General features: G+C 53.1%; 1 protein-coding gene across 4 annotated transcripts in view; it reads left to right on the top strand.

Annotated features, from left to right (window-relative positions):
• Tp73 (tumor protein p73) overlaps positions 1 to 6,611 on the top strand; it is a 45,645-nt gene extending 39,034 nt beyond the window's left edge. For 3 of the 4 annotated variants that reach the window (XM_075944926.1, XM_075944927.1, XM_075944928.1), the window contains 8 exons: positions 1,135 to 1,244; positions 1,429 to 1,571; positions 1,930 to 2,018; positions 2,693 to 2,820; positions 3,199 to 3,347; positions 3,997 to 4,135; positions 4,534 to 4,627; positions 5,743 to 6,611. In XM_075944926.1, coding sequence (XP_075801041.1) covers positions 1,135 to 1,244; positions 1,429 to 1,571; positions 1,930 to 2,018; positions 2,693 to 2,820; positions 3,199 to 3,347; positions 3,997 to 4,135; positions 4,534 to 4,627; positions 5,743 to 6,078 — 1,188 coding nt within the window. In that variant the 3' untranslated portion in view covers positions 6,079 to 6,611. The remainder of the gene's footprint in view (positions 1 to 1,134; positions 1,245 to 1,428; positions 1,572 to 1,929; positions 2,019 to 2,692; positions 2,821 to 3,198; positions 3,348 to 3,996; positions 4,136 to 4,533; positions 4,628 to 5,742) is intronic. The other variant, XM_075944929.1, reaches the window with a different exon arrangement.
• The last annotated feature ends 8,477 nt before the right edge of the window (positions 6,612 to 15,088 follow it).

Here is a 15,088-nt window from a genome sequence, read left to right as displayed (position 1 = left end):
TAAGAGCGGCGGGACTGCATCCCCAGCACCCCAGCCGCCTGGCTAGCTTATACCCCAAAATAATTACACGGACACTGTATTCTTTTAATCACTGCTTGGCCCATTTCTATCTAGCCTCTTTAGGCTAACTCTCGCACCTGGACTAGCCCATTTCTAATAATCAGCTGTAGCCCACTAGGTGGCTTACCAGGGAGATTCTAGCCTACGTCCATCCTGGGTCGGAGCTTCATCGCGTGTGTCTCAGAGAGCAGAGCTCTCACGTCCGCCCTGGAGAGGGGAGCATGGTGTCTCTGCTCCAGCGAGCAGAGCTGTCGAGTCTGAGCTCACTTCCTCTTCCTCCCAGCATTCTGTTCTGTTTACTCCTCCCACCTATGTTTTAACGTATGAGGGCCAGCCAAGCAGTTTCTTTATTTTTTAACCAATGACCTTCCTCCATCAATGGATGAGTGGATGGATGGATGAGTGGATGGATGGATGAGTGGATGGATGGATGAGTAGATGGATGGATGGATGAGTGGATGGATGGATGGGTAGATGGATGGATGGATGAGTGGATGGATGGATGAGTGGATGGATGGATGGATGAGTGGATGGATGGATGAGTGGATGGATGGATGGATGGGTGGATGAGTAGATGGATGGATGAGTGGATGGATGGATGGATGGGTGGATGAGTAGATGGATGGATGATGATGATGGATGGATGGATGGATGGATGAGTGGATGGATGGATGGATGGATGAGTAGATGGATGGATGAGTGGATGGATGGATGGATGGGTAGATGGATGGATGGATGGGTGGATGGATGGATGGATGAGTGGATGGATGGATGAGTGGATGGATGGATAGATGAGTGGATGGATGGATGGATGAGTGGATGGGCGGGTGGGTGGCTTGATGGATGGATGATAGATGATGCAGAGAGATGGAGAGATGGATGGATAGTGCACAGACAGGATTAATAGATGGTGAGTGGTTGGGCAGGTAGATGGGTAGATGACAGAGAACCATAGTGCATCACTCCTATACCTATCTAGAACCAGGGCCAGACATGACAGCTAGAAGTCCCTTTTCTAGTTGGTTGGCTCTGCATACTGAAGCCAAGCCCTTTCCCTGTCTCCCCTGTGCACAGGTGGGGACAGAATTCACCACCATCCTGTACAACTTCATGTGTAACAGCAGCTGCGTAGGGGGCATGAACCGGAGGCCTATCCTCGTTATCATCACCTTGGAGACCCGGGAGTGAGTCTGCGGTGCCAGGATGGTAGGGGTGGGGCAGGGACTTGGGCCAGCACTGTGGGGGGCATGTCATGGACATAGAGAGGGCTTGCTCTCCTTGGAGGGCACTCAGGTCCAAGGCCAGTCCTGTGGGGTCTGCAGGGGGTGGACATGATCAGTTCACCATTGTGCTGCGCCCACCCTACAGTGGACAGGTTCTGGGCCGCCGGTCTTTCGAGGGTCGCATCTGCGCCTGTCCTGGCCGTGACCGCAAAGCCGATGAAGACCACTACCGCGAACAGCAGGCCCTGAATGAGAGCGCCACAAAGAATGGGGCTGCCAGTAAACGTGGTGCGTGGGGCTCTGGGCCAGGGTGGAGGGCGGGTCATCCCTCAGGATGGAGTTGGACGTGCTGGGTGTGAGCTGGCGTGCCACCGCAGAAAGACACCAAGCATGCTCACATCCGTGGGATGGATCTGGGTCTCAGTGGCCTGGGCCTAGAGGCCTCTCTGGCTGAACAGGGCAAGTGCAACCCAAGCCAACCCAAGACAGTTCCTTTGTCTCTATGCTCGAAGGCCAGGGCCAGGCGACTCTGGGCCCAGCTCCATCTGGCCTAGGCTTGCACTGTACCCATGCTCCGCCCCTGGCAGGTGTTCACCTGGGCACCTTGGCCCTCTGACTCACATGTCTTTCCTGACTTGCTTCCCAGCATTCAAGCAGAGCCCTCCCGCCATCCCGGCCCTGGGCGCTAACGTGAAGAAGAGGAGGCATGGGGATGAGGACATGTTCTACATGCATGTGAGTGACTGTCAGAGTGAGCTGGGGAGGACAAGGCCTGGGGGTGCCCCTTACCGGAAAGCCCAGGTGGGCGAATTCCAGATGCCACAGAGACGGGCAAAGGTGGCATCTAGGCACCTGGGGTGGAGACTATGACCCTGGAGGAGAAGGGGTTCGAAGGAGGCTCTGCTCAGAGTCAGACCCTGCAGTGCCCGAACTCAGTGAGTGTAAAGATGCCAGCCAGGTTAGCTCTGCATCCAAGAGACCCCCGTAGTGGAGATTCAGTAGGAATCCATGATCCTACAGGGCACAGCCTGTGTTTACGTGACTCAGAGAACACTGGATGGTGGCAAGGTCATGAAGGGTTCTGAGAGAACGTTTTCTATTTCCTTGAGCATGGGTCCTGTTGCCTATAGCTGCAGGTGGGAGGAGGAAGAGGAGAGCCTCTTAGTGGGAAGATTGGGCATGGAACTCTGAACCCCTGCAAACCCCCTTCCTGCATCTGCCTCTAGGCAGAGGAAAGAAAGCCAAGTTGTCCTGAGCTCTGGAGTGCAAGGGGACCCTGAGAGAAGAGCTACACTCTGCCACAAACCTGGGGTCCCTCCTAAGGCTCCGGCTGCCCCCTCCCACCAGAGGCATGGAGCCAGGGGAGGCTCCCGGGCACCTGGGCAGAAGGTCTGCTTCTCTGTGCTCAGGTGCGAGGCCGGGAGAACTTTGAGATCTTGATGAAAGTCAAGGAGAGCCTCGAACTGATGGAACTTGTACCACAGCCTCTGGTCGACTCCTATCGACAGCAGCAACAGCAGCAGCTCCTACAGAGGCCGTGAGTGAACCCCACCATCTGGATGGGGAAGTGTGGATATTCTGACCCAGCAGTGAGAAGGCCAGGAGCCTGGGAGGTATGGCGCACAGTAGGACCAAGGCAGCTCAGTGCTCAGAGGCATCTTCTCCAGGAACTTAGCCTTCTGGGATTTAGCCCCCACCTTAACCACACCTCTGCCTCCTATGGGCCTTGTAAATGTTGATCAGGAGTGGGCAGGCGAGGCGAGGCTGGTGTTGCTGGTGAGGTGTTCATCTTCCTGGTAGCTCTCCGAGAGGCGGGGTCTTCATCTACCTGCCTCCAGGGATGTCCGCAGAAGTGCCAGGTGAGAAAGGAGTTGCTTTTACCTCTTAGGAACGTATGCTGTTGTTCTCTAAGCAGGAGTCACCTGCAGTCGTCATCCTATGGGCCCGTCCTCTCCCCGATAAACAAGGTACATGGTGGCGTCAACAAGCTGCCCTCCGTCAACCAGCTGGTGGGCCAGCCTCCACCACACAGCTCGGCAGCTGGGCCCAACCTGGGACCCATGGGTGAGTCCCTAGAGCAGAGGACACCTCGTGTGGGCTGCAGAGACCCAAGGGGGGACTGGTGTGGGACTCTTAACGGCTGCTTTCCCTGCCGCATCAGCCTGGAGAAGGGCAATGGCCATAGGGAGGTTGGCTGTCTTCATTCTAGTCCCAGGAGTCCTGTGTCTGGGGCTTTGAAGAAGTGGTTAGTTAATAACACATGCCTGGCCCATCCTCCCTCTTGAGGACGATCCCTAGTTTCACTCTGCCTCAGTTTCTCCATCAGCAAAATGGCAACACCAAGTCCCCTCATTTGAAGGATTATAGGACATGAGGCATCACAGCCAGGCAGGCTGGAATGTGGGTCTCCTCTGTAAGGTCTTTACATGGACATTAATGGATATGCTTCTGGCAATACGCCCAGGGGTGTCCCCCATAAGGGCCCCGGAACCTGGTAACACCCATACGCCAGCTGCTAATCCCTGGATCATTTAAACTAAGCACCCTGTACACAGCCACGTCCCACTTCCACCTCTTGAGGAAAAGAGTTGGGCCTACGGGTTCACCCCTTGCTCAGCCTCAGACAGCCCTTACTTAGGCTGGATCCTAACCTGGGGCACTTCCCACCGCATGTGGAGCTGCTCTCAGATTCCTCCACCGTTCTTTTGCCCAGGCTCCGGGATGCTCAACAGTCACAGCCACACCATGACAGCCAACGGTGAGATGAACGGCGGCCACGGCTCCCAGACCATGGTTTCGGGGTCACACTGCACCCCGCCACCCCCCTATCACGCAGACCCAAGCCTCGTCAGGTGTGTGGGCCATGTCTGGACCTGGGTTTGTGCTGCACCCCCTCTTCCTCACCTGCTACTAACTGTGGGTTCCTGCTCTGGCGGAGCAGCCTTGCATGTGGCTCTGTTTTATTCTGTGTTTGAATTGCTTGGCTGCCCCCAAAGGAAGACAGGCTAAGACGGTCGGATGTGTCGGGGCTCATCAGCAGGTATTGGCACAGAACCTTGGGAAGAAGGGCACTTGAGCCAGGACTCCTAGGCTGAGACACTGATGGCTGGCCATACCTGCTCCAAGGGACCAGTGGCTTTGCCACTGCAATGGACAGTTCCCTCCCCAGCAAGACCGCTTACTCCTGGGAGACCTGAGCACACAGCCTAGCAATGGGAGTTAATGCTACCTTCTCAAATTCTCTCTGCAGTTTTTTAACAGGATTGGGGTGTCCAAACTGCATCGAATGTTTCACCTCCCAAGGGTTACAGAGCATCTACCACCTGCAGAACCTCACCATAGAGGTAAACACCGGCAGACCTCCCCGAAGGGATGGAGGGTTTGGCCCAAGGCAGAGTAGAGCGCACCATTTAGGGTGGCAAGCCAGGGGAACTCCCAGAGCCTTTCCCACAAACAATCAGATTCTGGTTCTTAGAAGCCAAAACAGGCTCGGGTGACTTGAAGGAGGCTGGGTGGACATGTGCTCTGGTCCCTGGGGGTGACCTGGAGGGCTTCCTCTTTTGTTAAAGCCCCCTGGTGCCGCAGACAGACTGCCTTTAATTTAGGGGGCTGGGATTTTTCCAGGACCCAGTGGTTAAGAAGTGCAGGAGCCAGGAGAGAACAGGCCCAGAAAGAATAAACGGGGCCCAAAGACCAGCCTACACATACAACACAGAACATTCTGGATTGGGTGTGGACTAGAAGGGTGCTGGACATCAAGACTGGAGCCCCAGCATCTGAGTAAACCCCAGTAACACAGCCAGCCTTGATTTGTCCATGGGACACAGCCTCAGGGCCCGGGGGCATCATCTCAGTCCCTCCTGCCCCTCCTATAACTATTTCCTAGACTCCCGCCTAAGTTAGAGGACAGTCCATATCTGCCGCCTGCCCAGGGACCCAGGCTGAATACAGAGACTTATCAGAGGCTGTGAGGCTGGTGCCTGACGACCCGCATCTGTGTCACCACTAACTGCTTTCCTTCTATCTAGAGTCACATATTAATCCTTGCCTCACTAGTGAGACTCATGCGCTTGAAGCTAAGGGATGAGCCTGGAGCCGCTGCCAACTAATGGGTGCCAAGGGGCAGCCTGGGGCCAGGAGACAGGTGGTCCCTTAGGTCCCCATCTCTGTTCTCACAGTGATCTACGTTCCAGGCTGCATGCGGCCCCCAGAGAGGCCTTCATCACGGTCCCCTCTGACACTCCCACATGTCCTTTAGCTGTCCTACAAAACCGTGTGGCTAGACGCTGTGTGTGCTCAGGTGACCCTGATGCTGTCCCTCTCTGGGCTGCTCTGTCACCCACATTGCCGTGTCCTAATAAGTCAGAAGCTTCCTTGCAGGTAGGATGTCCCTGGTGTGGGGGACACACAACCCTGTAGTTTCTCTTTTATAACCACAAGGTGTCCGTCACTCCCGCAGGACCTCGGGGCCCTGAAAATCCCCGATCAGTACCGCATGACCATCTGGAGGGGCCTGCAGGACCTGAAGCAGAGCCATGACTGCGGGCAGCAGCTGCTTCGCACCAGCAGCAATGCGGCCACCATCTCCATCGGTGGCTCTGGAGAGCTTCAGCGGCAGCGCGTCATGGAAGCTGTCCATTTCCGCGTACGCCACACCATCACCATCCCTAACCGCGGAGGCCCAGGTGGGGTGACGGGCCCCGACGAGTGGGCAGACTTTGGCTTTGACCTGCCTGACTGCAAGTCTCGGAAGCAACCCATCAAAGAGGAGTTCACAGAGACAGAGAGCCACTGAGAGCCGTGCCTTCTCCTTCCTCTGTGAGAAACCGCCCTTGCAAGCAGGACCCCTCAACTGTACCCATGGAAACAGCAAGGGCCCTTTGCCAGACGCCGCTTCCAAAGGAATGGCACTCATGAACTGCCCCTAGGAAACTTCTGGAACTGCCCTACCTACATGGACACGAGGCAGGTGGTGGGCCAAAGGCTGAGACAGGGGCTGTCCCTTTGTGGGTAGGTATGCCCATACCCACTCTCTACGCCCGTTCTTTCTTGAAGACTCTGCCATCTCTAGAACAGAGCGAGAGCCTTTTCTCACTCACCCTCTGCCGCAAAGTATTCTGGCGTCTTATCGTTCCTTGCTAGCTGTGAGCGGCCCGGCCACCATGTCTTCTGCAGGTTGATTCCAAACTGTGTCTTGAAGCTGAAGTCTGGAGACAGCCTCTGTAGGATGTGGGGATGGATCTGTTCCTCATGTATGCCATTCTGCTGGTCTCCTGAGTCTCCTGCCCAGAACAAAGTCAGAGTCCAGGGGAGGCTGGAGGACCAGGGGAAGCTTCTGGCATCAGCGCTCAGCCAGCACCCAAAGCTTCTGGCCACAGCCTCTCCACGGACCTCTCTCAGCAGACAGAGGAACAGTGGGGCTCAGACTATTGAAAATTGAATTTTCAATATTTGATAAAATGTTACTCTTTCTATTTGATGGGTCAGCTTGCTTTCTTCCCCCCAACCCCACCACTTTAACTTTCCCAGCATTCCTTTCTGTGATCAACCTAGTGCATTCCTGGCTTTTCCAGACACTGTTGTCAGCAAGCCTAAGAAAACCGAGTGTCTGTTGCCAGGATGGTTGGATGGGACAGTCAGAGAGAGCACAGCTGTGGGAGGGCAGGTCAAAGTCCAGCTGGGAGAAGAACATCTGTCCTGCCCAACCTAAATGCTAGCTCATCCCCATGGGGGAACCGGGGCAGCTGCTGGGGGCTTCAGCCTTCATGGTGTACCCCAAAGACAGAGTGGCCTTGGAGAGACAGCTCCTGCTTATACTCAACCAACGGAGCTCTCTCTGCCTGCCAGAAACTGTGAACTCCTGCAGCAGAGCCCTGGCAGTTCCTGCAGGAGTGGAGGACCACAGGGAGCCCCATAAAGCCTGATGCGCTGCCCAGACTCTGCACGGCCAGCCATTCTCTTTCGGCCTGGCTTTGGTTAGCATGGCCCAACAGAGGCGGTGAAGACCATGGGATGGTAACACAGTCAGCACCACCAGGACTGGCTTCCTATTGGGCTGCCTCCTGGGAGCACAGGAGCAGACACTGCCAATCTTAGCGGACTCTGCAAACTCAGGCTGCTATCACCCACACCACGCTTTGTGGGCCTCTGAGGGGCGGGGCTTGGGTGCACACAGGGTAGGTGCAGGCACCGGGTTGCCAGAGATCAGCTGATCATGTAGGCTCTTCCAACTGGACAGATGCTGCAGCTTAGCCTGGCCTGCACCCAGATGGTCCGCAGCAGCTGCAGCCGCTGGCTTGGAACTTTCTGGGTGCAGGGAGTGGCCATCCTGGCATACACTAACACACCTCACAAAGTGAGGGCAAGTATACCCTTCTTGTTGCACAGATGAGCAAACCGAGGCTAGACAGACTGCATTGCCTGCCTATGGCGTCAGGTCACAGTAGAGGTGGGTGACATTCCCGAGGCACACACAGCCCTATGCTACCTCAGGAACTACACTGAGGTAGCATAGGGATAGCATAGCATACTGTATCCTCATTCCTGGCTCTGTGAGCCCCACTGAGATGTGCTTGAGTTCTGGGGTCTCACACGAGTATATCTCAGGCATTGTCCAGGAGGAGCCATCCTAAGCGCCCCACTTCATGCTCCTGGGAAGGGTTAGGAGGACTTATTTAATGGTGGCTGTCAATAGGAAAGAACCCATCTGAGGACTCAGAGCTATGTGTCTCCTCAGAGTGCCTCAAGTGCCAAAGCTGCCTCAAGGGCCTTCAGGATCTGCCACACTTGAAGGGAACCGCCACGGACTATCTCCAGAGAATAAATGTCACAGGAGCAAGCCTTGCCATTCTGAGAACATGGGTAGCTCTCCAGGAACCGGCCTTTGGGTCCAAAATAAACTCTGTTCTGCAAAACACAGAGAGCAAGAGAAAGCCAATCTTTCAGTCACCAGGATTCCCGGAGCGCTGATGTGGTAGACCGGGAGTGAGTTTGAGGGTGACCTGGAGACAGCTGTTGAGCAATTACGGGTACCTCGAGGCTGAACAAGTAGCCACGCCACACATCAGCCTGTGTGGTCCCAGGAAGCTCCGTGCCTCCAGCTAACTGCTCTCTCTCATGGTCCTCCTGCACTGCTTGCCCCAGCTAACTGCTCTCTCTCCTGGTCCTCCTGCACTGCTTGCCCCAGCTAACTGCTCTCATGGTCCTCCTGCACTGCTTGTCCCCCAGCTAACGGCTCTCTCTCATGGTCCTCCTGCACTGCTTGTCCCCCAGCTAACTGCTCTCTCTCATGGTCCTCCTGCACTGCTTGTCCCCCAGCTAACGGCTCTCTCTCATGGTCCTCCTGCACTGCTTGTCCCCCAGCTAACTGCTCTCTCTTCTGGTCCTCCTGCACTGCTTGCCCCAGCTAACAGCTTTGGCTTGGGCTGCTTTGAGGTCACGGCATTGAGCTTGCAGCACCAGCCCTGGATCCCCGTGTGAGAATCTTGCAAGGGTCAAAAGTTGCTACTTAGAACAGCATTTCAGACAGGGGACAAAAACCAAAACCAAACTGTCCATTTCCACTGTAACGACATGCTTCTCCAGGCAGTATTGATGGATGTAGTCCAAACGACTCTAGTCACTGTTTTGGGTAATGTCATCTTAGAAAAAATGTGTTATTTTTTTAGCTGTGTTTTGGTGGGAATTTTTGTTTTTGTAATATAATAAAAAAAATCACATGTTCCTGTGACTGGCTCTTATGACTAACCTCTCCCTTAGGCTTGTGAGGAGCGAGAGCAAGCACAGGCAGGAAGTGTGTGCACCTGCACGGGCCCAGCAGCACCCGCGGAATATCTGCATCTTTCCTGCGATTGTGCATCTGCCCCGCGGGCTGGGAAGGGGAGATTTGGGGACATCGCAGACACCTAGGTGATGTGTAGCCTGCATGCTCACCTCAGGAGGACTTGCAGGGGGGAGTACACCTCTCCTGTCGGCCCCACTCACACTTTGCCATCACTCGGGCCTCTTTGTGGTCCTCAGACTTCTTGTTTTTCAGCCTGTGGACATGTCTTAGCAAAAATAAGGCTCTAAAAACCTACTCTGCTTTGAGGGAAGTTTGAGACTTCTAAGAGTTGAATGAAATTTAGAATAAGAGAGGCTGAGGTGAGATGGAGAGGGACCCAAGTTCCTCTTCACCTCCCGCAACTGCCACTGCAGGAACAGCACAGTTCTAGAGTCTCCGTGCTGGCTGCCTTGACAAGGGGGGCGGGTAAGATAAGGATGAGATGGTACAGGGTGAAGCCATGTGAGGCCAAGTGAGGCACAACGCTCAGGTGAGCCCAGATGAGGCACAGCGCTCAAGTGAGACCAAGTGAGGCACCTCGTTCTGGCTGTGACCCAAACACCACCGTGTGTTTGACACTTGTACACTCAACGCTCTTCATTCAATGACCTGGTTATTCCCTCTCTGATCCCTCATTGGTCCCCAGGGTCCACTGTGGAGGGTTGAAGGAGATGAACTGTAAGCACCCTTTCTGGGTGAGTGTGAAGCCTTGATCTAAAAAGCTTTTGGGGACCTGAGGCAAGGGAGCCAGCGCCCATATCACCAGATCTCATGACTTCGTGTGATAACCTACTATGCACCGTGAGGGCCCCAGAATTTGGGTTAGAACTCCAAGTGCTCCGTGCTCTCTCACTCAAAAGCCTAATGAAAAGGGTTTACTATGATTGGGGAATCTGATGCTTGGGTGAATTTTAGGAGGTCTGAGGCCCATGTCATCTCAGGGATCCAAACTAACAGCTTTCTCTGGTTCCCTGAAGACCGCATAGAAAGGTTTATCTATTTGGCTGAACTAGATAGAGAATCCAAATTCAGCAAAAATCCTGCTGTCCCCGAGAGGGTCTGTGGTTATTATTTTTGTGACTGGAATCTCTGTAGTTAAAATGAGATCATTAATACATGAATACAGTCCAGCTGGTCCCAGACCTGAGCCTTTGGTGAAGACATTCGAGCCTTTGAAAGAGAACCCTTTAATATACATGAGGCTTGTTTCTGGAGAGTTACGGTGTGTGTATGGAACGCGGCTAATTCCAGGGTGAAATTTAGGTGATGGCAGGTCTCTTGCTAGGGTCTGTCCATAAAGTCAGGGGCTAGCCTAAAAGCCCTGAGGTAAGAGAGTCCCCAGGAGCTGCTGAGCAACCTGGGAGAAGGGTCTTGCCATTACAAGAAAAATGGGAGCTGAGAGTCTGGGTGGACAGGAATATGAGAGAGAGAGTCTCTCTTTAGATCTTACAGTGTGATCCAGGAGGTGCTGACAGGCGTCTTCCCCAAGATGGTAAAAGGACTGGGACATACAGGTCAAATTGAGAGCATAGCCTCATGCATGGTCCTGGACCCTTGTGTAGGATCCATCTGACTTCCTTACTGTTGAAGTGGAAGTGTTTCATGGGGTGTGGCAGGAGTACAGACGCCCACTAGCCAGGAATTCACCAAGAGAGGCTGTCAGCCTTTCTGTGCTTCAAGATATAGGATATTGGGGACTTCCAGGAAATTTGTTAAAGACTTTAAGAGCCGTTGCCTCTCTTAGTGAACACCCAGAAATGGCACTATACCAGATGGCACAGGGAGCTTGTCTGGTGACACAGAAGCATTTAGGGAGGGTTCTTGAGTACTAGATGACTCCAGGCCACTTCAGGACAGGGGGCTGAAGAATTTCCTAAGAGCCTCTAGACTCACAAGATGCCTTAACAGGACTTGACATTTAGATATGACACTCCCCTCCACACACTCTCCACACGTCTGGGGTTAGTGAAGGTTTATAAACCACGTAGCCTCGGGCTCACAGAGAGGGTGACCTCCTTCCTCAGTGGGCTGCTCACACTCCAGGCACGATGTGGGGAGTGTGGGGAGTGCTATCTAGTTCCATTGTTATCTTGAGCCCGATGACATTGGGAGAAAGCTGGTTATGCACGACTGTCATCTGAGGCAAACTGACACCTTCTTTAGGAGTCCAACTGAGTCTGCTTACTAAGCCTCATTCCATCTGGGCTTGTTGGCTGTTGGCCATCCATCTTGGAGGAGGAGAGTATCGTGGAACCCTCACCTCTGTATCTGGCTACCCTCCCATCCAGGTGTATGCAATTCTGATCAAAATTGCGAGTGACCTCATAGTGTCACGGAAGAACTAGAGCGCCATCTACACAGCTATGGGGAAGCCATCATCCCCGCTGGGTGCAAACCCTTCACCCATGCCCCCACCCCCCAGTCCCTCAACCATTGCTGTGTAAGTAAGCCTAATGCGCTCTTTGGGCTCCTTCCCCCACAAATTTTACTGGACCCACTCCCTAGTTTATAACTGAGATCTTAGGAGGAGCAGGAGATGTTGTTCTTGTCTTCTCCGGGAAGAAATTTTAGCCACATTGGCTATCCCCCAGGGAAGAGCAAAGGCATTTTCACTTCCAATTTGTCCCTACGTTGCAGTCTGGATGTGGGTCTAGGAGAGACTTGTACCCTGGCGGCTTTGGGCAATGACAGTTGAAGTATATTCTAGCTGATCCTGTTAGCTGGAAAAGACTCACCCCCAGGCTGGGTTAGTGCTGAGACTGGACCAGGTGGCCACTAGATGGAGCTGCAGGATTTCCTGAGATGCAGGGATGAGACATTAGCTGCAGCTGTAGGCTGAACTTTTCCCGTATCTCTTTTCTCCTCTAACTTGGCCTTTCTGACTCTCCAGACCCTTCCTCATTAATTAAAGACTTTGAAAGCTGTGCCTAATAAAAGGGGAGGAAATCTGGGCTCCAGGATAGTTTCGAAGCTTTTCTTCCATTGAGCAAATACATAGGTGATGGTGGGGCCATTGAGGCAGGTCCCAGCCCAGGTGCCAGAACTGTGCCTGCCAGGAGTGCCCCATCCTATGGGCTGGGGGTGGGGAGGACCACCAAGGATCTGGCATCAGGTGGAAAAGGCCCACAGACCTCCTGTGAAGACAGCGGTATGAGGCATGGTGAAGTCAGTGTGGCCTCCAGCTGTCCCTAATCTATTCCAGTTCACAAGGGCTCCGTGGCTCAACTCAGGTGAGCCAGATCCAGAAGCAGGTACAGTTGGGGAGCAGGAAGGACTATATTAGGGAACAGCTCTCTAGCCAGGGCCAACATCTTGTGGATGTCTCCTTGTTGAGGGTTGGGGCTCTTGTCTGGGGACTTGATGTCAGAGCTGGCCCAACAGAAGCAAGTTCTGGCCTGTGCAGGTGTACTTGTCCCCAGGGGCTTGCCATCTCTACCTCGGAGTCCCTTCTCTGGACCCACAATCTCTCTGCTGGTGAAGTGTCTCCTCTCAGGGGATCACCTTGGCTCATAGACAGCTTTTCTTGCCAACTTATACCTTTGAAAAATTAGCCTCTCGGCAAAAACAACAAAAACAGACATTTTAGGGATCTGACGTCCCAACTGAATTTCATTATTGGAATTCCTGAAACACCCAGGCTGCCGTTCTGTGAGGCACACATCACCTGTGCAAGGCACGGCGCTGAGCTCACCTGGGTCCCTGGGTCTGTGAGCTGGTGTGCCCATAAGGCTCACACACCAGTGGTGGCTGTCCTTACTTCACGAGTGCCTAGGGGAGAACTCGGCAAGCCGCAGTAGAGACCCAAGACAGCAAGCAGTGCCAGCCCCCAGGGACTCCTGCTTCATTAGACGGGGCTGCCAGGGCCACCTGTCTGCACTGAAGCCGACTCCACACATAGCCTCCAAATTTGGAGAAAATCTGTTCATCGCTCCTTGAAATAGCAAGACTAGAGTTTTGATTCATTTATTAAATTTGGATGTCCGTCCCAAGGTAAAACTTTCTATTTTGTGGCTGTCACCTGTCCCTCTGCATTTCTGTAGCAGAACTGGAAGTCCACTTGGGTTCCTTAGTGACCACACGTTTTTAGCTAGGCTAAACTGAAAAGACCAGAGTGGAAAACAGAAAAATAGGCTCTTTTAAAACTTTATTTTGTGCGAATCGAGTGCTTTGCCTACACGTGTATGTCCTTACCATATATGCACACCTGGTGCCCGTAGAGGTCAGAACAGGGCATCAGCTCTCATATGGATGGTTAAGAACCAGCATGTGGGTGCTGGGAACCAAACCCAGTCCTCTGCTCTTAACCACTGGGCCATTTCTTCAGCCCCAATATGTGACTTCAAAAGTATTTATGTTAAAGCCAGGCATGGTGGCACATGCTGGAATCCTAGCACCTGGGAGACAGAGGTAAGTGAGTTGGAAGCCAATCTGGTCTACATAAGTAAGTTCCAGGACAGCCAGAACTACATAATGAGACCCATCTCAAAAATACATATATAATTTTATTTATTTATATGTTTGTTTAGTGTGTGTGTATGTGTGTGTGCACGCGTGCCTGTGTGTATGTGTGAGCGTGTGTGCGCTCATGAGGTCAGAAGAGGAAGTGAGTCCTCCGTAAGAGCAGTCCATGCTCTTAATGGTTGAGCCTTTCAAATGGGCAGGGGTTGTAGCAATCCTGAGATTGCTATAGTAGCGCACAGCTGGCCTCAGAAGCACTTAGAAGCCATACTGGAAATTCACAGAATAACAACCTGAGGAGAAGCCAGTAAGGCGAAACTGACTTCTCTAGGTTTGAAGCGATAAAAACACCCCATTTCCTTTTCCTTCTCTTTGGAACAGTTTCTCACAAGTAGACATGGTATGTCAAGCGCAGGCCTCGAACACCTCCCTGCTCTTCTCTTTCTCACCCTCCACCCCTCCTATATGTCCCCTTTGTCCCCCAGAGAGACAGTTTCATATCGACTTCCACGTCATAAAAACATACGCATTTGGATGTGTCTACGCCAATGAAGAGAACACAGCGTCTTTCTGAGACTGGCTTCAGTCACTGAATATGACTGTCTCCACCTTTATCGTTGTCCTGAAAAACACTTAATTATTCTTTGTGCGGAAGAAAACCTTTCATCGTGAATGTCAATCACACCTAATTCTCCACCCCTTTTTTGCTGGTTCCATAGCTTGGCCACTGTAAACAGCAATTAGCCCCGTTTCTTATTAAAACCTGTCCAAAGATCAAACACAAAAGAGATTTATTTTGTAATTTTATATTTGGCCATAACATTTTAAAAGCATCTGTGGGTCCTTAGAATTGTCTTGGAAGGTATTCTAATCTTATTTCTGTTACTGTGGCAAACACCGCAACCAAAAGCAAGCTGGGAAGGAAAGGGTTTATGTCAGTTTGCTGGTCATCTCTGTCACTGAGGGCAGTTACAGAAGGACCTCAAGTAGGAGCCTGAAGCGGAAACCACGGAAGAACATTGTTTATGGGCTCACAGGCTCACATGAGCTCACACGGGCTCACGTGGGCTCTCATGGGCTCCCATACACAGGCTCACATGGGCTCCCATACACAGGCTCACACGGGCTCACACAGGCTCACATGGGTTCACATGGGCTCACACGGGCTCACACGGGCTCACACATACAGGCTCACACGGGCTCACACACACAGACTCACAGGGGCTCACACGGGCTCACACAGGCTCACACAGACTCACAGGCTCACATGGGCTCACAGGCTCACAGGGGCTCACACGGGCTCGCACGGGCTCACACAGGCTCACACGGGCTCACACAGGCACACATGGGCTCACACGGGCTCACACGGGCTCACACAGGCTAACACACACAGGCTCACACGGGCTCACAGGCTCGCATGGGCTCACACAGGCTCACACGGGCTCACACGGGCTCACACAGGCTCGCACGGGCTCACACAGGCTCACACAGACTCACAGGCTCACATGGGCTCACAGGCTCACAG

This window comes from Microtus pennsylvanicus, chromosome 13, assembly GCF_037038515.1.
Source record: "Microtus pennsylvanicus isolate mMicPen1 chromosome 13, mMicPen1.hap1, whole genome shotgun sequence".
In the NCBI taxonomy this organism is placed as follows: domain Eukaryota; kingdom Metazoa; phylum Chordata; class Mammalia; order Rodentia; family Cricetidae; genus Microtus; species Microtus pennsylvanicus.
Note: the sequence above shows the minus strand (reverse complement) of the source record. Positions and strands in the feature narration are given on the sequence as shown.